Source organism: Crocodylus porosus, unplaced genomic scaffold (assembly GCF_001723895.1).
Source record: "Crocodylus porosus isolate Cpor-Errol unplaced genomic scaffold, CroPor_comp1, whole genome shotgun sequence".
In the NCBI taxonomy this organism is placed as follows: Eukaryota; Metazoa; Chordata; order Crocodylia; family Crocodylidae; genus Crocodylus; species Crocodylus porosus.
The window spans coordinates 108,363,171-108,390,067 of NW_017728906.1; the positions used below are offsets into that span (position 1 = coordinate 108,363,171).

At 40.8% G+C, this 26,897-nt stretch overlaps 1 protein-coding gene across 1 annotated transcript in view; it reads left to right on the top strand.

The window, feature by feature from the left end:
- Nucleotides 1–26,897, top strand: part of UGGT2 (UDP-glucose glycoprotein glucosyltransferase 2) — a 227,763-nt gene that overhangs the window by 59,623 nt on the left and 141,243 nt on the right. Inside the window, exons 9-12 of the mRNA XM_019528498.1 lie at nucleotides 3,087–3,186; nucleotides 9,495–9,555; nucleotides 22,336–22,427; nucleotides 25,109–25,259. Coding sequence (XP_019384043.1) covers nucleotides 3,087–3,186; nucleotides 9,495–9,555; nucleotides 22,336–22,427; nucleotides 25,109–25,259 — 404 coding nt within the window. The remainder of the gene's footprint in view (nucleotides 1–3,086; nucleotides 3,187–9,494; nucleotides 9,556–22,335; nucleotides 22,428–25,108; nucleotides 25,260–26,897) is intronic.

Sequence of the window (26,897 nt, forward strand, 5' to 3'; positions counted from 1 at the left end):
TGGTTTTACCCAGAAGATCATGCCCTTCGTGAGGGAGCTGACCCACATTTTGGTTCCCCAGGAGGCAGGCTGCACACCTGTGAGTGCTACTAGCAGGGGTGGCTTGCCATCATACTCACCCTGCTTTGGTGTCTTCGGTGGCACGTCATCAGAGGAGGGGAACTCGGGCCTTCAGCACTCTGCGCCACCCTTCTCCTTGGTTACTTCATCATTGGCAGCTTGGGGAGCCATGCCCAGAAGCTGCCTCACCCTCATCCCAGCCCCACACCCCACCACAAGGAGTGGCTGGCCATGGCACTGCTGGCTGCTAGCAATGCCAGATCCTCCCCAGGGGTGCCCCCTGGCTGGGAACCAGCGTACCACTCACTGCAAGCCTGATGCCATCACTGATGGGGAGGCCTGTGCTGAGCTGTCAGCCTTGCCAACCCTGGTCATGTGGTAAATCCTGCTCTGGGATAGGTCCCTTCCAGTCCCCAGCCCTACCCCTGCCCCTGCTCCCTGCCTGGCCTGCCTGCACTTCTCTGGCCCTAGGCTCCCTTCCCCACAACATGCAGAGAGGTGTGACAGAGTTTAAAACTTTACTGAGCAGCCTGTGTCCCCACAGCTGGGTGGGCACAGGCTGCTCCCATGCCAAGGAAGATGTCAGTGCCAGTGACAATAGCCTCTTTGGTAGTGGGGGCAGGGACATGTAGTGCTGTGACAGGTAGCCATCAAGGTGGTGGTGGAGGTTGCGGGGCAGCCCAGGCTTGCTTCCCATGCTGCCATAGCTCAGGGTCCCAAACCAGGAGGATCCAGGGCACAGTGGCTTGGGCAACCTTCCAACTGTACAAACAGCTCATTGCACACTACGTGGGGCACATGCAGCAGGGGTATGCTTATGGTGCACCACGGGGAGGTAGAGGAAGCCCCATGGCACTTCCCTGGAGAGGCTTCCTGCAGAGAGGGCAGGGTGTGACCAGCCCCTTACCCCAGTTGTCTGGGAGCCCCATGGCACCCTGAGCCTGGGCACCGTGGGCTATGCAGCAGCGCAGTAGAGTGGTTGGCCTGCAGGGTGGGTGGATCTGGAGCTGTGGCAGCAGGTGCAGCTAGCAGCCTGGCCTGGCCTGCCCTTGTAAGGGGAGGCAGGCTGCCAGTCCCAGGGGAGCAAGTGGGGCTGGGGGGCTAGGCCAGTGGCCACCTGGACCCGGCCCTGCCCAGACAGGTTTCCATGGTCTCTGAGCACCTGCATATGGCCAACCTCTGATCTGAGGCTGGGCAGCACAGGGCCCTGGGTGCACAGCATCTTATCTCTGTAATGTTGCAAACTGGCACAAAAAGCTTCTGTCTCTTGCCTCTTCAGGGCCAACAGTTGGACACGGGGGAGAGGCTGTAGGGCCCTGCAGTAGTGCTATAGCAGGGTCATTGCCACCTGCCGTTGGAACTGCCCAGATGCGCCAACTGGCCAGTGGTGCACCAGAGACTGGATGCTCCTGCTCCAGTGGCTGGTGCCATCAGTTGAAAACTGGCAGCATGGGAGCAGGCACAGCAGGAAGTGCAGGACCTGGCCTGGTGGGACGAAGACATTGCCCAGTAGACTGCCTGAGAGGAGGCACAGGACCAGGTGCAACAGGTGCATTAGGCCTGGCTGGAGGCCCTGGAGCAGCATCACATGGAGCTTCTTGAGCAGCAACTGGCCAGCCGGAGCCCCTGGGCCCTGCCCACTGCCCTGCAGTGAACTCCCACAGAGTTGGTTGGTTGAGAGGGGAGTTTGGGCGGGTGGAGGTGGAGTTTCTGAGGGTAATAAAGGTTTTCATTACAAATGTGAGTGTCCTGGAGTGGTGCTGGGGGGAGGTAGGGTGTGTGTGGACAGTGAGAAAGGCAGGTGTCAGCAGGGATGACCTGGCGCTTCTCTGTGTTCTGGTGCTCCAGGTAGGCTGAAGCTGGCACAGCAGGTCTTCAGAGGTGGACCAGGTCATCCAGAATTTGTCAACCCACTGGTCATCCCATTCCTGCATCACAAAGCGCTGTCACCAGTGTTGGCTGGCGCGGCAGAGCTGGTAGAACAGGAGGGTGATGGTGGTCTCAGTGGTGGTGTCATGGAGCCGGTGGTTGATAGGGCTGGCTGGAGCAGCTGCATGGTGGTGAGGGCTCTGGAAGTCCATGTACCAGTTCTGTACCATGAGCCCAGCCCTGCTCCTAAGCAGGCTCTAACAGAAGTTAATGAAGGTACTCAACTTTGGAGCACCTTCATCTGAACCGTTACGTAATGAGGGTTCATTTGTTGCGTGATTGGGCACTTATTAAACATTCTGCAGCTGTGGACTTCTGTCAGGGCACAGCTGTAGAGCATTTTCAAAGGGCTGATCATGTGACAAAATATCACTTCTGTCAACACCCTTAGGGAACAAGAAGGACTGGATGGGCAAGGAGATGAAGGTAAGGATTAGGATCTTGGGGAATAGAGACTGGGGCTGACTACAGGGAGAGAGTAAGCATGGGACAAGGACCCAGGTATGGAGAAAGAAGCACTATGTTACAGCATGACAAAAGATGTTGGGTTTGTGAGAAATAGGTAACTGCGTCAGTGACTGCTAGAGTACGTTCTCCCTCCAGAGCTTGAACTAGCATACAGGAATCTTGATTCTCACCTTTTGGGGGGCCAAAAACAGATACCTGTGAGCTCCACTAGTAAAATATATGTTCTCTTCCATTTTAGTGCTGTTTGGCATAGAAAAAAATATAGTGCTATTGCTGTAAATTACTCCCTTAGTTTAACTGGCAGAATTATTTGTTGTTTCTAAGGTCCAATTCTACTGATATTGCTGTAGTAATCAGTCTGATGCTACATGATGGAATTTTTTTTTTGTATAAACTTAGAAAATTATACACAGAAGGCATGCCGTGGTAAGTTTGTACAGGAAACTTAAATTAGCATTTCCTAACATCTGTATACTTACCTTCCAGTGTTAATGTTTTAAGATTTTTGGATGGGTGTTATGTAAGTGAAATGTGAAGAGTTTTGACCATTTGTACGTGCTTGTGTTTTATGAAATTGAGTCTGTGTTGATTTATATTGTGTTTTCCAGTGATATTTTGTTTTTTTACAGATCTCAGTTTTCAAGCAGCTTCTCAAATTAGATCATCCCCTGTTTATGATGCCTTAACGGTAATGAAAGACATTGCACAGAACTTCCCTATAAAAGCCAGGTATGCTAAAATTGCTTTTTATGGTGATATGAATTATCATTTGATGTTTGTGTTTGAATTTAATGAACACTGTAGAAATTTATATCCAAATCATGCGAGGAGATAATGGTGCTTATATAGGTTTTTTTGCATAGATTTCAAATTAATTCAGTGAGAAAATGGTCAGAAAGGCTAATCTTTTAAAGGTCTTGTAAACAGTCTTTTGTCTGGATACATGAGATACCATGTTTTCAATTTTAAGGCCTATTCACACTTCCTGGTGTGAATTTTTTTTTCTTATATGACTAGTCCTGGTGACTTCAGTGGGGATCTATCTACTCATGGAAGAAATACTATACAAATAACATTAACAGACTTGTGTCCTGAGTGTTTGTACATTATTATGTTGCTCATTAGCAAAAGATCTCCCCAATACTTTTTCAATATTTCAGGAAATCAGAAAGAATATAAGGACCATGAGTTTTACAGGCTTTCTTCATTACAGAAAATAATGTTCTTTGTCAGACTGCTGTAAGCAGTGCCAGTATAAAAGGTTACTGTTCCTGTGTTCTGACCATGCCTTGCAACTTTAAGTAATTCTTTATCTATGACAGGTGCTATATGTGACAACTTGTCCTACAACTATTTGTGTCAACTACTGAGTTATATAGGAAGCAAAATACGGTTACCCTCTAGGCTCGGGGCAGACATTACACATAAACTGGTTTAAGTGATCAGAAACTGGTTTAAGCCTGTAACAGAACAGACATTCAATGTACATAAACCAGTTTGAAAATGGCTGAAACTGGTTTGAGGTAAACTTGGTTAAATGTAGTATCAGACTTAACTGATTTGGCTCAACTGGTGTATGCAATGTCTGTCCCAGATCCCTTCCTGGTTTAACTAAAACTAGAGTCCCCCAGTATCTCAGATGCTTTTCAGCCCTGGGTTGGGCTGTCTGCTATAGAGCAGGGCTGACCCTGTCCCTCTGCCCCTTTGCTGGAGTTCTGGCAGAGACTGCAGGTACTCCAAGGTCTGCCTAGCTTCCCCTTGCCCACCCCCTTCACCACTCCCTGCTCAAGCAGGGATTTACCAACTTCCCTCCCCTCCTCAACAGCATGGACAGTAGCCAGCATGTGGTATGCTAGCTAATGCTGAGAGTTGTCTGTGTAATGCAGAAAAGACAAAGGCAGACAGGGCAGTGTCCCTTGGGGCTTTTTGGAGCTTATCAACAGGTCAGCAGGTAATGTCCTTCTGTTCCTTCCTTGGAAAAGTTGTTTAAGAAGAGCTTGAACTAATGAGAGAGGCTTTTGTTTTCTTGATGGTGTGCTAAATGCTGCTAAATGCAGGGAGTTACTCCCTGTGTAACTTTCTTTATTGTATTCACTGATTTTCTGTAAAAGAAAGGAATACTGTAGTGTAAGATTAACTGTCCTTTGCTTTCATTTAATTGTACAGGAGAGTAAATAGGTTTTAAAGTTCTGTTTTTTTAAAGGCAGACTTTCAACTTAAAATAACAAGTAAAATAACAAAAAAATACAGATAAAAGTATTACAGCAGTCCAGGCACCTACAGCTGTTTTTGGCTTGATAACCATGGTTAGCTATTTTTTAAAAGTATTTGTCTCCCTCTTTGCTGTGTGGAAAACCCATACAAATCATAAGGTAGACAGTCTTTTGTGAAAATGATTATAAACAAGACAAATTTATATAAATATTAATTACTAGTACTCTCAGACATTACTGTAAGTCACAAATAACTCCATTTAACCAGTAAGAGTGGAGGAGATGAGTGCTGAATCAGGCTCATATTCTATAAAACAAACCATATTGCCTTTCTTAATTTGCGTTACTAATAACCCTTTATGTAGTTATTTTGAAAGCATTGTAATAATACAATTAATTTTAATTCCTTTTTTCATTGTAGTCAGTTTGAACAATGATAGTAGACCAGTCATTTTTCAGCTGTCAGGTATCAGCAGATTTCTGCAGGTTGCAAATAGGAAGTAATGTATACCAGTAATTCTTGACCAAGGTGCTGCGGCCATGTACGGTGCCATGTAGTATTACCATTGTTAGGTGTGCAAAAACCTACATAATTCGTAAAATAAACCCAGAGGTTTCAAGTTGAAATTCATAGTGTCAAAAAACATCCTGACCTGTTGTGGTCATCTTGACTTCTTTGCAACAGATGCATTGGTGCATTATTTTTCTATAGTCAAAAACCAAATGAAAATTAAAAGCTGGGATTTTCTGAGGGGGGCCTTCAGCATAAAAAGGTTGAGAATCAGTGGCATAGACAAATTCTAACTTCAAAACAAAAATTGTAATTACTGAAATTGAAATTAAAAAATTGTATTTGTACTCAGAAATGGTCTTTAGACTGTTTCTAAATACGCAGCTGCTTTGAAAGTTCCCTTTTCTTAGCCTTTCCAGTGAGGAGCCTTGTTTTCATGCCTCACTCCATTTCCCAGCAGTATGGTTACCCTGAGATAGTGTTTTGCAAAGGTAATTTCTCTACATTTAACAATTATGAAGATGATGTGACAAAAGATATTTTTAATACGTTTTTTGAAAATTAATTTTATAGGCTTTTTGTTGTTTGAAACACCATGTACTGGTTTATAAAAATCGTGCTGTTGTATACAAAATAATAATGCATAGCACTAGTAATAATATGGGTTTCCTGACATCCATCCTAATGGCTCGACAAATAGCAGTTAATGATTCATTAATATGTTTTATTTACTTACCTTTCTACAAAAAAGCCTCAAAGCATTGAAGCTTCCACTTTACTAATATATGTAACTTTTATGTTCCTTTTAATGTCACATCAGCTTTATCTTTTCCTTTCCCCTTCCACTTTTTTTACATCCACTTTCTCTTTAGAGTTTAAGCTCATTGGGCAGGGTTTATGTTGTATTTTATATCTGCCAAGGACAATGAGAGACTAATCCTGATTGTGGTTTATGGGGCTTTTTTAATACAAATAATAATAAACTACAAATAATGCTGAATATGATGATATACAAATGAGACAAGCATTTTCTTTTTAAACAATGACTAATTACACAAACATTTTTTGAAACTAATGCTATAAAGCTAGAACGATAGTTACTAGGTTGGTATTGCTACAAAATTTACTTTTTGGTTTTCAGCCTCTTAATGTGCCCTGCTTATTTAATGGCTGAGTTATTCCTTTGGCTAAATTAACTCTCAGCAATAATTCCCATCAATTACAGAAATACTTTATGATAGGGAAAATGTTATGTAAGCTCTGTGGTGTTTATAATGCTGCTTATTGCTGGTAGCAGGCTCCCTGAAAGCAGTGTCCTGCAGAGCAAACTGTTTCCAGGCTTCTAGATTAATGGTGTTATGTCCTTAACTTTGTCCTCCATTTTTCAACTGGATCTTTAGCTGGCATTTTTAATTTAGATTCAAGTTTTCCTGTCAGTCTTTTGTGTTATATTTTCTTCTCTTTTAACCTTTCATATGAATCAGAATTTACGTTTTTTGAAAACAAATATAGATTTTCATTCTTGCCCCTATGCCCTACCATTTATGCTGTTTATTAAAATAGTTCACAGAGGTTGGTAGCAGGATATTTATTAAGATTGTTTATGTGCATGGAAATATGTGGTGGTATGGTTATAAAGCCTTTGTCAGGAAGATTTGGGGATGGCTGAGAAGTGAAGGCATAAGTTGAGGTATGTATGTCATCCTCAAACATGTACCATTTATTTTTATACAGCACCGTTCTGTATTTTTATACTGTTGTCTTTGATGTTGCAGAATTTGAATTCCTCCTCACTGTTTATGACAGGCAGAATGATGACTAATGACCGTCTAGGAATACTTTGTCCTTTCCAGCTCTCACTTCTATTTCTCCAATTTGATTTCGGCTTCATTCATAAAATGATTTTCCTTTGTGTTGTTTGGCCACCATTCTCTTTCATTAGTGAAAGTATGGAATAAGATAAGGCTATATAAAATAATAATAATAAATCAGATATTTTTGCAACTATTTGGCTTTAAGTTTTATTTGCTTTTTACTGTGAGAAGAGTTTCCTGGCATGGTGGATCAAAACAGTAACAGAATCAGTTTTTAGGGAGGAGATAGAAAAATCTAGACTTCTCAACCTGCCCAAATTGAACCAAATCTCATTTGTGGGAGCAAAGATCTTCCTCATCAGGCAAAGGGAAGCTGTTTACTGTGACTCTTACTAGGTCAGGTGTTTCACTAAGGCTGCTGATGGGTATTCAGTTAAAGGTGTGATGGGATTGAGCCATAGTCCCAACAATTGCACCTGCTGCCATGCCACACATTCATGACAAGACAAATGATTGTGGTTTGGGGATCAGATCCCAGTTGTGCCCCATTGCCAGTTCAGGAGGAGCCCAGGACCATGATACTAGGCTTCCCTTGAACTGGCAGGTAGTTGCCTGTGCTTCATGAATTTTATTATAACTTCACTGGGTGGCCAGTGCACTCATGTTTCAGAGCACCAGTCAGGTGATTGGGAGCAATGCAAATGTAAATATCAGCAGCTTTACCCAGCTTGTCATTTGAAAATTTGCTAACTGCACTCAATCCCATCATCCAGATCAGTAATGTATGGGGTTACCTCTAGGAGGATTCTTGTCAGAGCTGAATCAAGTTACTTCTTTTTTTTTCTGTGCCATTGTACTAGGATAATATTTCTTGATACCTAAAATAAAAATGGCTTGGTAGGGTCCTTAGTTTGCTTATTTATTTTTGGATTTTGATTCTCCACATTTTCTCAAAAGCCCAGATCCACAGATAACATTGCTGAAATAACTGCAGTTATGTGTTAAAGCATAAGATTTAATCATGTAAAAGATCAAATGAAGTAGAAAAGTACAATATTTCTTTTCTAACTGTGATATCTAACCATCAGTGATAATTGGCATTGTCAGAAAAAATATGCAACCAAATTTTGGTGAAATTAAATTGCCTGCTTGGGTCTTATATTTACAAATGAAACCCATTTATCATAACATCATGAAAGAAAAAATTAAAAGAGCTTTCTTAAACATTAAAGGAGACAAACCATGTTTACTCTGAATACAGGATAAAAGCCATTAATAACTAAGGAAACTTATGATTAATAATTTGAGTTTGCTATTGTGTTGCTTTCAGTGCTGTTGTAGAGTATTACAAACATTTATGGCGCCTTGCTTTATGACAATAAGATACTTTACTTTTTATTATTACAACAGTTTTTCAGATTAGTGAACTGAGGCGCTGAAGTTAAGTAATTAACCCAAGACTGTAAGTTAGATGGCTGAGTTGGGAACAGAATCCAGAAATCTCAATCCCAAACCCCTTCTATAATCACCAGGGATCCTGGTTTTCTCTGATAAAAAAAATCCCCAATTGTCAAATTAAAAAAATAACCTCAAATCCACATTTTTCCTTGATTAAAATGAAACAACACTAATCTGTTTTTGTAAGTGTTCATTCTTCACATTTGTCATTTTCAGTAGGACAAAATTTTAAAATGGGGATTCCCCAAGCCACTTTTATTTTGGTACCTAAATACAGAGTTTGATGCCTATCTCAAAACATCCAAGTTTCAAATTTTGGTCTGGATAATAGTTTGGATAGTGAAATAATATCACTGGTTCTGATATGTTAGATATTCTATAAAACAGAACGTCAAACTTGTTTGACCCCTCAGAGCTTCCTATGGTCTGGATCCAGATTGCAGGGTTTCCCGTGGCCTGGATGTCCTGTGAGCAGCAGCATTAATTCCCATGCCTGCCAGAACCATTGTTTTTGGGCAGAACCTAGCGAGTTAATGTTGCTTCTATTTGCTTTCTTTTCTTCCTGCCTTCAATCTTAGTCAGCAGGGAAAACTCAAAACTGCATTTTTAGTGGTGGGTGTAGTAGTGTGGAGAGGGCAAGTGGTTTTAACGCCTTTGGTTCCACAATCACGCAGAAGCAGCAGCTGTGGCAGCTGCAAGGATTAACATCAGCCCCACAGGGGCTCTGGCATCCATGGCAACAAGCGCTATTAGCTCAATCCAGCCCTCAGAACTGGGCATCCCCACCTATGAGAACACCCTGCAGGCCAAATGACCGAACTCCATGGGCCAGATTCAGCCTGTGGGCCACATGTTTAACACTTCTGCTTTCAAATAAATACAGAGAATGTTGAATAATGTTGGATCTACTTTATGCTTAAGTCAACAACTGGGAAATTGTTCAGGTTGATTTTAAGCCCTTAAAACACCATATATATGATAAAGAAGAATACTAGTTTAAATACAAGATAGTTGAGTAATATCAGTATTTTATTCTTACAGATCTTTGACCAGAGTTCCTGTAAACCAACAAATGAAAAATGAAATAGAGGAAAATCAGAAGGTTTGCCAGTTTTTTAAATTTTGCATAGAGTGACTATCAATTTAATAAGATTTCCTTATTAGCAAAGCAAATTACAACTTATTTCTAATGATGGAGAATTAATTACCATATTTTATCACATACACATGTCCTGGAATATAATATGCATCTTGTTTTTGAAAAGCAGAATATTTTTTCCCCGTGTTATAGCTGCATACAGCAGAGACAGAGCCCAATTTTCAGATGAGTCATCCTCCCTTTCCTACTTAACTAAAGCTTAAATAAGTGCTAGTGGATAGCAAAATTGCCTTAAGAAAGGTTGGTTTGATTAATGGAACACTAAGACCGTTAAAACAAAGGAGATGATCATTAACATCTCTGGAGTAAAGAATGATGCCTGAATAATAATGCCACAGCTGCTGCACTGTGGAGCAGGAATCAAAGCAGGGGGTTTTTTTCCAGTTAGAAAATCAGCTTTCCTGCTTAATACATGCATTCCAATGTGGGGGAAAAGGTGCGTGTGTATGCGAAAGAATACAGTATTTTCATTTTAATCTTTTTGTAAATTTCAGTATGGTAATAGATTTCAAACCTCACTTTTTCTTTACTTCTTTGGTGTTTAATTCCCTAACTCTTCTATGTCCACAACTAATGAAAGGATATATAGCATTGTTTCTAGAGCTTAGTGAACAACCGTGGGCATATTGAGATAAAAGGGAGCTCTCAGGGCTCATCATGTTGAGAAATCAGGCCATTAATGTTTAAATAATAGAAACATAGGACTGGAATGAACCTCTTGGGACAGTTCCTTGCTGCTTTTCATTAACTGAAGTTTTATATATATAATATCTTATAGGGACGGGTTTTAATTTTAAATAAGCCATTCTAAGTCAAACATAAATCAGTAGACTATGCAAGTACATATATTACATACATATAGTATATGTTTTTCTATAAAAAATGTTATCTAGATTATGACACATATACTGTATGAATTCTCATATATAGTGTGCTCTCCAAGTGAATTTATTCTTTTTTGTCTATGCTGCCTGAGTATGACCACATAAGAGCTCCTTTAACACTTCCGTTGCTGTCATATGTAACTCATTATTTTCTACTTCAGAGCCAGTTTGGGAAGTTTTTATACCTTTTCAAGTTTCCAAATCAGTTTCTGACTGTCTTTTATGAGTTTCCTTATTTAGTTTAAAAATTGTTCTCAATCAAGATACTGACATATTTGCCAACTATGATTCTGTTGATTTGCTATTACCATCTAAGTGAGGACTGATTGCCCAAATGGAGAATTATATCTGTCTGTGTATTAGGGATGTAAATATAATTTTAAAACATTACCCATGTAGCCTCCTCCTATTATATCAGTTAAATAGTCCAGTGGTCCCCTAGCAAAGGGGTAGGGTAGCTTGGGGATCCTGGGCTGAGGGTGATATGTGGGATTGTGGCGAGTTCCACCACCAGCCAGGACTGAAGCCCTTGGCCACAGCAGGCTCCTCATAGTGAGTATGTGAGTGAGCAGGCAGCAGTGCCAGCAGCAGCAGCATGTGGCAGTGGGTTTTGGCAGTGCTGCCCAATAAGGGAGGAGCTCTGGCAGGGGCTGCTCAGAAAGTGATGTGGATCCAGACTGCAGCATCACATGGCTGCTGTGGCAGGCAGGTAGCTAGTGGTTACCTGGGGGAGTACAGCCAGGCAAAGTTGTGTAACATAGCTGGCAGGGCTTAAATAGGAGCAAGCATAGTGGCAGAGTTGCCATCAGGTAGTGGCAGAACTGCCATCAGGGGTGGGCTGCATGGAACCAGTACCTCCCCACTCCCCATAGCACCATCAGGGGGATCTCACCTGCCAGGATAGCCATGCTGTACCCAGGCAGTGCCTGTAGTCTGCAGGATCCTGGAACCCCCAATAGCACCTCCTTCTTGCCAGCTCCTCGACAAGAATCTGTGTCAGATTGTCCAGCTCAGAGGCATGTGGCAAATGGCTGTGGCATGCAGGATCACACCAATGCATTCACCTGTGGGCTGAGCACCCTCCACTAGGAGCCATGGCACTGGGTCAAGCCCTCGGTGAAAGCTAAGAGTCAGCATTTTCCAAAAGGTGCCTTGAGTCTAAAATGGTTGAGAACGAGTGGTCCATGAGCACATTTCTAGCTTCTGCCTTAAAGCAGAGCCTAAGGTTTATGTTTCATGCTGAATGTTACAACCCCTTGTCAGCTACTGCCTACTTTTAGTACAGGCCTAGTTTAAAGCTCAAGATCAATATTCCTATGTGTATAAAGAATCTTACAAGGGCTGACTGTGTCTGTGTCATTAAGCCAGTATTCTGACTGTTAAATAGGACCTCATCACTTCCAGTTTCTTAGCTCAGTCTGTGCTAAGGGGAACAGTTGTCAGCAGATTCTCAGATGACCTTGCTTTTGGCATGATAACCATCTCTCCACTTAGTGTCTCTGTGTTACTTTGTTCTAATAGGCTACAGCAAGAAATAACTGTGTACTTTAATAACTTCAATCAAGCAGTCACTGAAACAATCTTAAACCTTAATCTTGATATTGGGTGAGTTGGAATTCACAGCACTCTGGGATTTCTGGTGGCATCTGCAGTGAAATTTAACTTAATATTATATATAAGAATTCATGCTGCCTATGCTTCATGGATTTTATTCTAACTTCACATACACAGTGTAATTTCACTCCCCTTCCAATGAAGCTTCCTATAGCAAGCTGAAGTAGGACAATGTTTGTTCCACTTGCACTGGATTGTCTAAGGTTCCCTTGAATAGGGAGAACAAGGAAGAAATTACTGAACATACCTACAAAGAGGAACTCTGCCTAAATATTGAGTTGATTTAATAACTAATATATTTTCAAAGTGTGTTAATGGATTACAGTTAACAACCCAACACAATATTATTGCACTTACAAAGAGTCTTCCCATTGAAAACCCAAACCTTGCTATGACTGGACATCAGTAGCTGAAAACTGAGCCTGTTTCCCATTAAACATACTTCACTGCTACACACTTACTTTACATGATTTAGACTGCCATTCAAACTTAATTTGGTGCACTGAAATTTGCAAAAAATACATGTAAAGGTCAAAGCAGCTAAGTACAGATTCACAGAAGTTTAGGGCTGGAAGGGACCTCATGAGCTCTTTGGGTCCAGTCCCCCTGCTCAAGGCAAGAAAGACTGCTGCAGCCCCTCTGCTCTAGACAGGAAAAACCCCAGCAAGGTGTGCATTGAGTCTCCTTTTGAAGGTCTCCAGGGTAGGTAAAGCACTGAAATCTGTTATGATGATCAGGTGATCAAGTTATGCATTCTTTAACAAATTTTAAAGAATTTCCGTGGTATGCATGCAACAGTTTTGCAGTTTGCAGTCCTTTAGCTGCTTCTTGCTTTTTGGTTGTGACATGGCTGAACTTTCTTTTTTTTACCCTTGGGCCTCAGCATTCCACAAACTTTTTTAATAGCCCCCTTTTAATCAGCTCCTAATTACAGTAACACTTTGTTTGACATATATGGTTAGCCACAATTTCATTATGTTGTTGTTGTAGTTGTTGTTTGTAACTTCCATATCATTTCACTTTTCTGCCCTAAAAATAGGAAGGAATGACTTCTTAGGAAAGATGAACAATAAAAAAAAAATGGAGTTTCTTTCAAGCCATTTTGAAGATGACCCTTGCAGAACTTTTTGGTACATTTCAGTAGTGAACTTCAGATGGTGTTCCAGATCATAGCTTTAAAACTTCTTTTCTGATTTCATCTTGGTCACATTTGTTACCAGATGTCCCAGAGAGAATGATACCTTATGAACTTGCAGGCAAATATTTTTTCAATAGCATTTCAAATATGTATTAGTGCAGTGGACTTTAAAATGTTTCAAAAGCATAGCACTTCAGTTACTGGAAACATATACAGTAGTTGTGCCCTGTGGTTGGAGTCAAAATCTTTGCAGCTGCATGCTCTCCTGCTGCTGTCTCCAGTTATATGGATTGTCCCCCTCCATGCCAGAACCAGGAGACCAGAAGCAGAAAGGTGTGGGGATACTGGACACTGAAGAGCTGGGTTCCAAGCTCCAAGAGCAGGGTTGGGAGGGTAAGATCTTGAGGCTGCAGCAGGTTGTGGGTGTATCTGATTTCCCAGTGAGGGGACAAGGGTCCCACAACTATGGTGAGGATCTCTAGTCTCCTGGCAGCAGGGATGAGGAGGTCTCTAGTTTTGGGCAGTGTGGGCAATCTGGGAGAGCAGAGGTGGAGCTGTGGGAGATGGTCTACTAAACAGCCTGTCCTGTTCTTCATCCTACTCCTGTTGTTGCTTGTGGGGAGAAAGGAGCACTGTAGAATTGCTGAAGGACCCAGGCTTCCGTGTCACAATCCACACAACATACATGTAAGAAGAAGCAAAGTGCTGATGAGTAGTGCCTCATTCCAATAGGTAATATTTTGGAACATTTCTTCCATTTTTGGAACTCTCCAAAGGGCACATACATCTTCATGGCTTGTACTTCAAAGGCGTCTTGAAATGCTTTCTGCACTTCAAGACATATAATAGGAAGCTAGCATCAAACTCAAACACAGAATGATTATCCTATCTCATACAATCTACCCAGAAGATGATTGTTTATGTAAATTGTAGAGGTGCACCGATACATTGGTCCCATATCATATCAGTACTGGTAAAAGGAAAATTGACATTACTGGGAATTGTTTTTTTTCAACTGATGTGGCTTATAATGTTAAATGTCACATGCATGCATGGAGCTGCAGTGCAGTATGCAGGTGGCCAAGAGTGCAGCCCGGCAGTGTGGAGAGCAGTGTCTGGCTGGTAAGTCAGTTGTTGGGGAAGGGGTGTGGGGGAAGGAAGGGGCATTGGGGGGGCAGACAAGGCCCCTGCAGTGAGGGAGGGAGTGGGGCTAGCGCTGGAGCAGGGGCAGGCGATGGGTTCTTCCCAGCATGGGGGAGCTGGGCTGTGCTGTGCTCAGGGCAGGCGGCAGTGGCGCTGGTAGACAGGTTATGGAGGGGGCTACAGCCACCCCAAAATTTGCCATAGCCCCCCTCCCAGTGCCACTGCCACCTGACTTGAGTGCAGCCTAGCCCACCCCTCTTGCCAGGAAGAACCCAGCACCACCCCCAACCCCAGCCTGCAGCAGAAGCCTGCCCCACCCTGTGTATAGATCTGGGGGGACGGGGGCATATGCCCCCTATGCCTTCCCGTGGTGCATGCAACAGTGGGAGACGCTCCTCCCCACCACCTGAAGGTCCCCTAGATGAGCTGTAGCTCTATCCTGCACCCCACCCCATCCCAACTGGTCAGCATCTGCCCCAGGGCCACTCCCTTCCTCACCTTGGGGGCCTCAGTCTGCCCCCCATTCCCCTTTCCTCCCTGCTTATCCCTTCCTTCGCAACAGACTTACCAGTCGGACACTGGTCTTCATGCTGCCGGGCCGCATATTGACAATCATATTGTTATTGGCTAATATGGCTTAAAAATTGGTGATTGATATTGGCCTAAAAAGTCTCTATTGGTGCACCCCTAGTAAACTGTCTTGTATCTAGATCAGATTGCCCTTGTTTCATATGGTGGTGGGCAGCAAAATCCCTCTTGTTCCTTTTATGTGTGACAAGGTTTTCCAGCTCTTTATATAGTTTTAGTTATGGAAAAACAGACAGAAAATAAAAATAGGTCCTCCAGTAACAAATCCTACTTCTGAAATAAAAAGGAACAATAAATTTGTTATCATTATTAAAATCATTATAAAAAAACAAACTTTTCTGCGTGAATAAAAGTTGGGCCACTTCTCTAAACATCACTGTTATGGCATTATAAATTGCCATGCAAGTTCTTGAGCTACAATACATCCATCTAGCAGCAGGAAAGATATGATCTCCTGCTGTGCATAACTGAATGATTTCCTTCTAATATAATGGAAGTTGAAAAGGTAATGGAAGGAAATGACTAAAAAGTATTAAAGGTTGAAAGGCATATGATGATTAGATGTAGTCAAAATTACATTCAGCAGTAAAAAGAGTCTGTAGTAAGGATTGCTGTAGGTGAATAAGACAAAAAAAGTTAAACACAGCTCATGACTCAATACAATAATTTGCTAACTGTTTAAGTAGCAATGCCTACATTACTGTCAGTATCAACCTCAGTTTTGGATGTTGAAAGAATGTGCATCAGAGCAGGACTGCTTTAGAAAGTAGTGAATATTGGGACGAAATTAATACCCCCTTGCAGAACTATGTATGTATTGTGAAAATTATATAATGAACATCACCTTCTGTCCCATCCAGTTCTTTCTTCCACAACATCTGAGGATTTGGAAACCTTTGAGACCCAGTTTCCTTACCTAGTGGCTGTTATCTGTATCTCTGTTCTTGTGTTTATAGTTTTATTTAAGGCCTCGTGGCATGGTCATTTGGGGGAGCTCCTGGAGCTCTTAACCCCTGGATTGTCCATATGTTAACACCTTAAAGTGGTTTTAACTACTCATTATGTGCCTCAAAGTTGCATTGCTCCAGGGCAGGATTATCTCTGAACCGCACTGCCCAGCTCCTGTTAAATTAAGGTGTGGCCACTCCCCAAAATGTGCCGCCCGAGTTCAAGTCCTCCAGTATCTCAATCTGTCATGCCCTTTAACCATAGAGTATGGATAGAAGCCTGTTCTGGCATACCTGCCCTCTAAGCCAGGTACACACATTACACTTTTTCTGGTATAAGTGATCGAAACCCACTCTATACCCGTAAACAGAACAGAATTTCAGCACACACAAACTGGTTTAAAAATGATGGAGCCTGGTTTAAGATTTGGATCCCCTTGCCCCTCACACCAAAGATGAATGTGTATTCTGTTCACTATTGATCTAAATTAAGCTGCTTACAGAAAACCACATAACTTAGATCTATTCTGACTCAGGCTTTTTGAATGTCTGTACCTAGCCATAGTAGCAACTCGCAGCTACAGCTCCTATTCATGCCACTGCTCTCCAGGCCTCTGTTGGAAAGTCACAACAGTGATGGTGGGGGACAGTCAGAGAAGGTTTCTAAACTAAGGGCGTGACTACTCCAGAGTCTAAGCTGCCATTAACATTAATCAAGATTTGTGTGGCTCATAGCCTCAGATGTAATAAGGCCGTTAGTGTTAAACTTTGCTTACTTTGGATCAGCCAGTTACAGTCTTTTCCTTCACAGTTAGCAATATTAGCACCTAATTGTGTCCCTAAGCCTGTAGAATTCAGAACTATGCTTTTCAATAAGAAATCCACTATTGGTAAGAATATCAGCAACATTCAGTACTACAGTTCTGTTCCATTTGCTTGGTTTTCTCCTGAAGAGCTCTGTGATAATTCTGCAAGCTGCTGCCAAACTTTACTGATACAGGAATATGTATACTCTTACCAGTTGTTGCCAGCTCATTAGAGTCTTTCAATTCCAGTAATATCAGAGATTGCACAGGGGCCACAGACATGGTGCAAATCTGGAATTCTCTGTGCTTGAGGGCTACGAGTCCTGTGTCAGGTCTTTTATCTAGTATTGTGTGGACTTAGATTTGGTTACCATTTAAGATTTATCTGCTGCTTCTCTATTGCTAATTAAGACCTGTTGGCTAAAACTTTGGTTTCATCAGCATGCAGTACTTCATCAGAAACATCCATTCAGAATTAAGTGCCTGAGAAATTTGTTTGGATGTCACTGGTATAGACTCTGAGTCTTTTCTTTACACCCCTTCAGTTTGAGAGGCACTGGTAGCATGTGGCTCTTCATTCTTTTGTCCTGTGGAATGGTCCTTATCCCTCATTTCTGCATTTTTGTGCAACACAGGGTTTTGCAGTTTTGGCCTCTAACTTCCAGAACATGGGAATCACTCTTCTGAGGAAAAAAGTCTTTCTGGAGATGTTGAGATCTTCTTCCCTCTCCTGCTGAAAGGACAATTTGTTTGTTAATGTGATCAAAGCAAATTCTTGTCCACATCTCCATTCTTATATAGATGCCCTGCCTGATAGCTCCTGAGAATAGTAAATGAGGGTTCTTTCTGTGCAAATGAAGATTCTTTCTGTACAAAGAAGTTCAGGAAAATTTGAGTACTATCTTATCTTCCTCTAATTTTCTTACTGGAGGTTGTTTTACCTTTCCACTTACAGCAATACTTATGATTTTCATACGTGCATGAACTTAAGTTCTTGTAGTTTAAAAGATTAGTCACTTTTTACCTGGCATTTGGAATAAGGTTAAAATAGGAAGGTGCATGCTTATTCCATTTAACTAGCAGTGCTGCTGTGGTTTTGTAGTGCTTTAAAATAATTCATAGATGTTAGGGTTGGAAGGGACCTCAGTAGGTCATCAAGTCCAACCCCCTGCCTTGAGGAGGAAACAGCTCTGGGGTCAGACAACCCCAGCTCGGTGCTTGTCCAGTCTCCTCTTCAAGACCCCAAAGGTAGGGGAGAGCACCTCCTCCCTTGGAAGCCCATTCCAGATTCTGGCAACCTTTACTGTGAAGAAGTTCTTTCTAATGACCAACCTAAATCTGTTCTCCATCAACTTGTGGCCATTGTTCCTAGTTACTCCAGGGAGTGCCCTAGTAAATAGAACATCTCCTATTCCCTGCTGCCCTTGCCTGCTGAATTTATAGGCAGCCACAAGATCATTTCTCAGCCTTCTCTTGCAAAGGCTGAAGAGGTCTAGGTCCCTCAGTCTCTCCATGTTGGGCCTTGCCTGTAGGCCTCTTGAAGTGCGGTGCCCAAAACTGGATGCAGTACTCCAACTGCAGTCTGACCAGTGCTGCATAGAGGGGAAGTATCACCCCCCTGGACCTGTTCATCATGCATCTGCTAACGCATGATACAGTATGGTTAACCTTGTTAATCACTTTGTCACATTGACAACTCATGTTCATCTTGGAGTCAGCTATGACTCCAAGATCCCTTTCTGCTGCTGTGTTGCTGAGAAGATCATCTTCAGCCTTTAAGTGTGCTGGTGGTTCTTTTTGCCCAGGTGCAGCACTTTGCACTTGTCTTTGTTGAACTGAATCCTGTTTCATTATTCCCATTTTTCTAACCTGTTCAGATTCTCCTGGATCTGTTCCCTACCCTCTGCTGTGTTAACCCTTTGCCCCATAATTTGGTATCATCTGCAAACTTGGACAGGGTGCTCTTCACACCCTCGTCCAAGTCACTGATGAAGACACTGAATAGCACTGGTCCAAGGACTGAAACTTGTGGGACTCCACTGCCCACATCTTTCCAGGTTGATATTGACCCATCCATCACCACTATCTGGGTGCGACCCCTAAGCCAGTTTGCCACCCACTTGACCAAGTAATCATCTGCATTACAGCCTGTCAGTTTATTTACAAGAACAGAATGAGATACTGGATCAAAGGCCTTCTTAAAGTCTAGGTAGATGACATCTACCTCGGTTCCTGCGTCTAAGAATTTTTGTGTCCTGGTCGTAAAAAGAAACAAGGTTAGTCAGGCAGGATTTACCTGCTGATTCCTGCTGGTCTACCTGAATCCATGCTGATTTCCTTTCAGCATTATTTCCCTTGCTGGGCTCCCACAAATGTAATACGTAATGATTTTTTCCAGAGTTTTCCCAAGGATGGAGGTGAGACTAACTGTCCTATAGTTTCCTGGTTCCTTCCTCCTCCCCTTCTTGAAAACAGGGACCGCATTGGCCCCTTTCCAGTCCTCTGGGACCTGACCGGAGCACTACGAATGCTCGAACAGCCATGCCAGTGACTCTGCTATGACATTGGCCAATTCGTTCAGCACCTTTGGATGACGTTCATCCATGCCCGCTAATTTGAATACATCCAGCCCCTCCAAGCGCCCCTTCACTAATTCTGTGCTAACAGTTGGTGGGCCGGTGTCCCTCCTGCGTCTCTCTATGATCCAGTTGAGAGATTTGTCTTGGTCTGTGTCTAGGAATACAGACGCAAAGAACTCATTGAAGAGCACAGCTTTGTACCCTCTCTGTCACCAATTGCCCGAGTTTGTCTTGTAGGGGTCCTATGCTACTCCGCACCTTCCTTTTACTCCCTATATACCTGAAGGACTTTTTCTCCTCCTTAATTTTTGTTGCCAGCCTAAGTTCTAATCCTGCTTTGGCCTTCCTAACTGACTTCCTACAGGTGCAAGCCTGGGAGGTATACTCCTCCTTGGTACCTCCTGTTTCCACAGCCTTTCTTTGCTTTTAGGCTTTCCTGGACTTCCTGTTCAGCCAAGAGGACTTCTTGGCCCCTTTTATGTGCAATGAGATTGTCTACGCCTGTAGGATCACTCCCTCGAGGAATGACCACCCTTCATGGACCCCCATTTTGCCAATGCTCTTGAGCTTAAATGCCTCACTAACTAATCTCCTGAGCACACTGAAGTTAGCATTTCTGAAGTCTAGGACTTCAGCCCTGCTGGTTAGTTTACCCACCCTTCGCTGGATCGTGAATTCAGTCAATCGATGGTTACTATCCCCTAGGTTACCTTGTACCTGAAGATTTTGCACCAGGTCATCCCCTGTAGCTAACACCAAGTCCAGCAAGGTGTTTCCCCTAGTGGGAAAAGATAAATGGGAAAACTAATTGAATGCCTATTTTGAGAACATTCAGAAGAAATCTTTTAGCAGTGTATAATGAAGTTTTAACCTCTTTGATATTGTTGCATATTCTTATTTCTTAGATGTGTACGCCTCAAAAGTTTGTTTCAGGTGGCTACTAGAAAAATTTCCGTGAAGGAAGTAGTAGCTAGTTACATCACTGAAAAACAGTGTAGCCTTACAAAATAAACAAAATTTTGCTAAAATCTTGTTGGTCTAATAAAAGATATCATCTCTACTATGAGTCCTGAATATCTTACAAATAAGGCTATCCTATTTCTTCATCTAAGCAAAGGGATAAACTTGCGGGCACATAAAAATCCCTCTTCTTTGGAGGTCCTTGGTGATTTTTGCAGCAAGCAGTAATACAGTAGTCAAAAATAGAATTGAACTTCCTCCAGCCAGGTAACTCAAGGAAGTGTAAACGTCAGAACATTTAAATAGTAACTTTAATGTTGCTGTTGATAACTAAAATCAGCAACAAGGTAAAAGGTGAGTGGGAACTGTGTTAACACCCTGTTAACATTCCAGAGCCTTGCCCCAGGGCTTAATGATGTTGTTACTGCTTGTGGTCTGAATCTAGCCCATAAGAAGCCCTGGAGTTCAGATCTGGCCTGTTAAAAGACCCATAATTAAGATGTAGCTTGTGGGGGACAAATGAGTTTAACATCCCTGATCTAAACATAATACTGCATCCTACATCCCTCATGCAGGATCTAGTTCTGGCATTTCTTAGGTGTAGATTGTGAACTATGAGAGAGAATCCTGTTATATTTCCCATCAATGCAAGATTCCCAACAACTGTAAGGAGACTAAGGAATAAGATGTATTCCCCTTTACTTTTTCTACTGCTTCAATGATCTGGCAGGATGGTTTTTAAAGTATACCTTCTCTTATTTCTCATTCTTCTGGTATCTGTCAGCCTTTTTCTACTCTAATTGTCTCACTCATTTGCTGTTATGCCTTCTGGTTGCTCTCTGGTTCCTCTCCCCTCCCAGTAAACTGTGGGATATGATTTTTCTTTCTGACCAAGCTTCTTCCAACATCATATAGAAAGCCTTGTAGGTGAGTTGTATGCCTCCAGTGATAGGAAGAAATCTCTTTTAAGTTCTGGGTAGAGGTCTGAAACTGATAGGTGGGGGTCTCCTTGCTGCCCTTTCAGACAATCAGTACTGCCTTATCCCATGCATTGATTTGGAGGTTAACTATCTTGTAGCTCTTCTACATACCTGTCTCTGCTCACTGTTCCTGAAAAATAAATCCACACCAGTGCAAATTCAGAGAAGTTCTTGAATAATTTATTTGGAGAGTATACATATGTGCTTCCTCCAAATAATGCAATTGTAGAGTCATCTATGGTTTGTGAAACAGGAAGTACCATAGGCCATTAGCAGAAGACAGGTGCTATTAAATGCTCAAAGGAAACGCATGGGAAATATACAGGAAAATATTTTTTAATTAAATTTCTTACAATTTTCACAGTTTCATTTGTTATCTACAGTATAAGATATAGAGGAAATATCTTTATACAGAAGTGGAATTTTATATTTGACAATGTCTCTTAAATGTTGCATTTAATGAAATGACAGTTGTCTTAGGAATATGTTTTCAGTATTTATACTTTACTCTTTGCTAACAATTCATTAGTATATAGCACAATATAGAATTTTTTTGGTTTAGCTATTGTTGCATGAAACTTGCATGGATGGATAGTTTTTCAAAGTTTGAGTGGTACTTTCCTTCATTTGCTGAGTATTATGAATTTTCTACTGGCAAATATTAAGAATATGTCTTTGGTTTGAATTTGCCTGATTTCTATAGCTTTTGTTTATATTAGGCATTAATATATTACTAATATATTAAGTCCTGATTATGAAAGAACATTGCCTGGAACTTTCCTGCCAGATTTTTCAGAAAGTCAGTGGGTTAGATATAAATAAACACATAGCAAATTGTTACAGTAGGATTTATTTCAAGTTCTAAATACATGACTGATTGTTTACTGTTGACTAGGGTGGTCATCATAGAGAGCAGTCTGGTAGTGCTCTGCCCTCTATTGATATGAAACCGGACACATAGAGGCATCGAGTTTTGTATCAATAAAGGACAAAGGAGCAGAAAACCGGAATGTCCTCTATGATGATCACACTGCTGTTGACTTGCACCTAAGTAAACTAGTGGTTTTTCCCTTTGTGTTTCAAGCATTTCCATGAAACACTTGGTATTCAGCCTGGAGAAGCACGTTTACTTCTAAACGGTCTTCATATTGACCTGGATTTTCATGATCCATTTAGGTAAGAACTTAATTACTGAATTTATTCTTTAGTTTCCAGATTTTTGCATAATGAGTTAACTTTTGCTCACAGTGGAACACAAATTTAAATAAGTCCAGTAAAGATTTAAAATGCTGGTGTACTTTTGGTTTGCCTTTGTTATGCAAATATTCTCTGATGATATATAATATCATTTTCCTTTGGAAAATGTTTTTTTATAATATGGACAACTTACCATGTGAAATGAAATTATAGTGTAAGAAATATTGTATGCATATGTAGAAGAGGTGGCAAAAATGATGTTTTCTGAAAAATGAAATTACTGTATGTACCTGCATACCATTCACACCCTTTTCCCAAAAATTAGGCATTCCATTATGGGGCTGAGTTTTAACTGAGGATGATTTTAACTGATTTTTGCGCTGGCATGAAGGTATAGAAATGCTGTAATGGATGCCAGGGTTGACAGTGTGCTTGGCTTCAGCTGCATGCAGGAGGGTGGAATCTGGTGTCACTCACTCTCTCCTTGAAAGCTCTGTAGCTTAAGCTTTAACCTTGTCACATCTGCTGCTGAAGTAGTTGCAGCTTTTGTCTGGGCATCAGAAGGATACTGCTGCCAGTTCACTACTAGAGGCTTTGAAAGTTAGTTTGAGCTATAGAGCTTGCAAGGAGAGAATGAATGATGAAAAGTAGACTTTGTCCCTGCTTGTGTGGCCTGAATTCAGCCATGACTGTCAAAATCTTGTTTTCTTCATTCTGCCTTCCCAAAACAACTTGTGTGTGTTATTTGCAGGGAGCAGTTGTGAGATATGTGAGAAAACATGTACATGCTTGGTAATTTTTTTAATTAGTGCATGTGAAAATCAAGGCAGTCTGCTAAGAATTACAGTTTGAATCACATTAGTTTTCAATAATATTTAAAAGCATGAATAATTAATTCTATATTGTTTTAGTACTGTATTTTCTCTCACATCACATGCACCAAATAGTACACACATTAGTTTTGGGAAAGAAGAATGAAGGAAAAAAACATTTTTCCAAAGTTGTGGTTGAATAGACCAGGAACAGAGCTTGATCTTCAGCTTACTCGCCCTTCCTTTCCTGCTCAGATAAAACCTACAGTTTTAACCAAGGTTCCCTCTAAGGTGCGCGCATGCGTGGCCACGCACGACTGAAGTGTGGTCACGCACAGCCTTTTCAAGGCCGCACACCAGTAGAGCCTGGGGCAGGAGCCTGGCGCGGGCTCCACCAGCTCCAGGGAAGTGCTCCACTCCCCCGCATCAGGGGTGGAGCACTTCCCCAGAGCTGGCAGAGCCCACTCCAGCTCCCCGCGCCAGCCTCCATCCCTGCCTTGCTTTGCCTTGCCTCACCTCGGGGAGGAGCCGCTGCCTGCCCTGAGTGAGGCTCTGCCAGCTCTAGAGCACTGTGGGACAGCACCCCCCCCCAGGCTCCAGCTTAGTTAGTGGAACATAAGGGCCATTAAAAAAAAGACCTGTTGAATGGCTTGAGTTATTAAGTCAATTGTTTTCTTCAGCTCTGCCTAAATAGAAGTGCCACAGCTGCTGCTAGGCAGTTGTTCTTAAACTTTAAACTTTGAAGCAGGGATCAAAGTTGGATGTGACTACACTACTGCACCTCCTGGATCTGCCCTGCTGGACTCTGCCCTTCCCTCCATATGGAGGGAAGAGAAAGAAAAGAAAGAACAGCTACCTTACAGCATCTCCATGCTTCTGTTCTTGGCAGAAAATCAACTTCCCAACTTCAGACACCTCAGTTTTTGAAAGCTATTTTTGGGGGGGAAAGATACATATGGTAGACAAATAAATATGGTAACTAATAAGCTTTTTTCATCATAAGCTTCTTTCAAATCATCTTACTGTTAGACATACTGTTGTTAAGGCTGGTTGTTTGTTAAGCTGCCCCAGCTTACCACAGAATTCTAAAGAAATTTGGGATTTTAAAGTGATTATTCACTCATCCTCTATGGAGTTGCTTCTGCTTTCTTGCTTAAAATGAAATTTCCAGTTTTCATGGTTGCAACAATGATTTTCTAAATGTTTCTAAATGTAACCAATCATCCTGTCATCCAATGGTGTCATCTTAAATCCCACAGACTGCTTCTACAGAGTATTTCTTTTTTGTTTATATAAAGATGTACTTAGAAGTAACATAAGATCTTGAAAATCCTATGAATTAGTATATAATCTATTTTTTCAAAGCAGCCATTGTATTATTTATTTTTTATTATCACTATTTAACGTGATTTATGGATTTTTCTACGTGAATGAATTTAATATGTATTTATAGCTTTTCTAAAGTAAAAAAATATTGACAGTGACTGGAAAACAATGTATGCTGCACTCCATTTTAAAATTAAAAATGGACGTTTGCATGTTTTTCCATAATAAAGCTATGATTTTTCCATATATTTTCTTGGACAGACAACTAGACTTATTCCTGTTCTCTAAAAGAATGTGGAAATGTAGTTAAAGTTATATCCTTAATGCTATTTGGAAAGAGGTTTAAAAAGGATGAAAGGATGAAACTATATTAAAAACAAATTAGTTCATTGCAGGGGAAAGTGTGTCTTTTGCAATATTTTTATCATTGAAAATATCCTTTGCTGCTTCAATTTTTTTATTTTCCTTTATGTCATCATAAATGCTTACGTGCAAAACTGTGCATTCTGTTTTAATAATAAGTATTTTAGAAACTCTTAAGATGGAGGGAAAAGTTATGCATGGTCTTCATGAACTTGGAATCAAAGAGGAGGTTCTTAGCAAACTTAGGAAATTAGATATCCATCCTGCAAATGGTGGTTATGCATTAGATATTCGTCATTCTTCAATAACAGTGAGTAAACAATTAATGGCTTAGTATTAAAAATATATATTTGATGATGTGATACAGTTTGCCAGTCTATATTTTGGTGATACATGTGTCTTTTACATACTTTCTGTTCTGTCAATTTTTGAGTTTAAAGACTAGTAAAAACATTAAATGTCAATAAGAATGTAAAATACTCTGCAGGGGTAGCTGTATACCTATCACAATATTGATATTGTATTAATAATATCCTTTACTCTATGACTCATTATAAGATTTGAATTCAAAAGATGCTTAGAAGAAAACAGGACTTGTTAAATATCCACTTTGATATTTGTTGATGATGACATTTACATTTAACTAGTGTTTTATTTAAGAAACTGAGGCTTAAACCAAATAGCAATTTAGCCACACAGTACATTTAGGAAGTAGCTGAAGTTGAAGTAGGCATGTAAATATCCACTGATTTCCCATTGACTTTGATGGGAGGTTAGTTTAAAATAGGAGATATATGTCTAAATAACTTTTAGCTCCTAGCCACTAACATTTCACTCACTGATGGGAAACTGAGGCATGGAAAACTTAAGTATTTTGCCCATAGGTCCCCAATAATTCAGTGACAAAGACCCATCTTAAGTTTCCAGTCCTCTTTTTTTAACCACTAACCATATTCCTTCACTTTTAAAATTCTATCATAGTACTAGATACATTTTTTCATATAGCTTGTATACAACTAGAAAATATTAATATTTTCATCTGAAGGCACCATATTTCATTCCTTTATTAATTATGCACAGACATCTATGGAAAACAATTAAATAACAATCTATTATAACAAATGATATATGTTCTTTCAATTGAGGAAAAGATTGAAAAATAAAAACCTCATGGGATGCCAAATTGCCTCCTTATTGAAAAGTATATAAAAACTGATGATAATTGACCCAGATGTAATTACTTGTATATTGTGATATATATTATATGCTCCCATGGGTGAGAGAGTATTATTTTTATTTGCTTTATATGGTCTTTGTGCTGTGAGAGGAATTTTTACACTTTGAAACTGATTTTAGTCATATTGCAACACAGAATTATAACTGTTTCTTCTAATGGTAGTGCACCTCTATTTTTGTAAAAATAATCTTAACTAAGAGTCCATTTTAATGTTGATATTAACTTCAGTTAGACCTCACAAACCTGCAGTGGTGGTTACCCATGTATCTTTCATTTTTATAAAAAATGTTCTTTCTACCAAAGCATTCTGAGCATCTGATGGAGTAGATTGCTGCCCATGAAAGATCATACCTCTCTGAAGTAGTTAGTCTGTAAGATGCCACTGTGCTGTACCTTCTGCCTCAGAACCTCTAAGGATTTTATTTATTTAAAGAAAAATAAATTAACATTGCTTTCAGCAATTGTGGGAAATATGACACACCACTGTTTTAAAATATGTAATAATTATGTACTATCATATTTTATTTTGGGTAGTAACATTCTATAACTTTTTAAAAGTGTCAGTACAGGCATACCTCGGAGATATTGCGGGTTTGGTTCCAGACCACCGCAATAAAGCGAATATCGCAATAAAGTGAGTCACACAAATTTTTTGGTTTCCCAGTGCATATAAAAGTTATGTTTACACTATACTGTAGTCTATTAAGTATG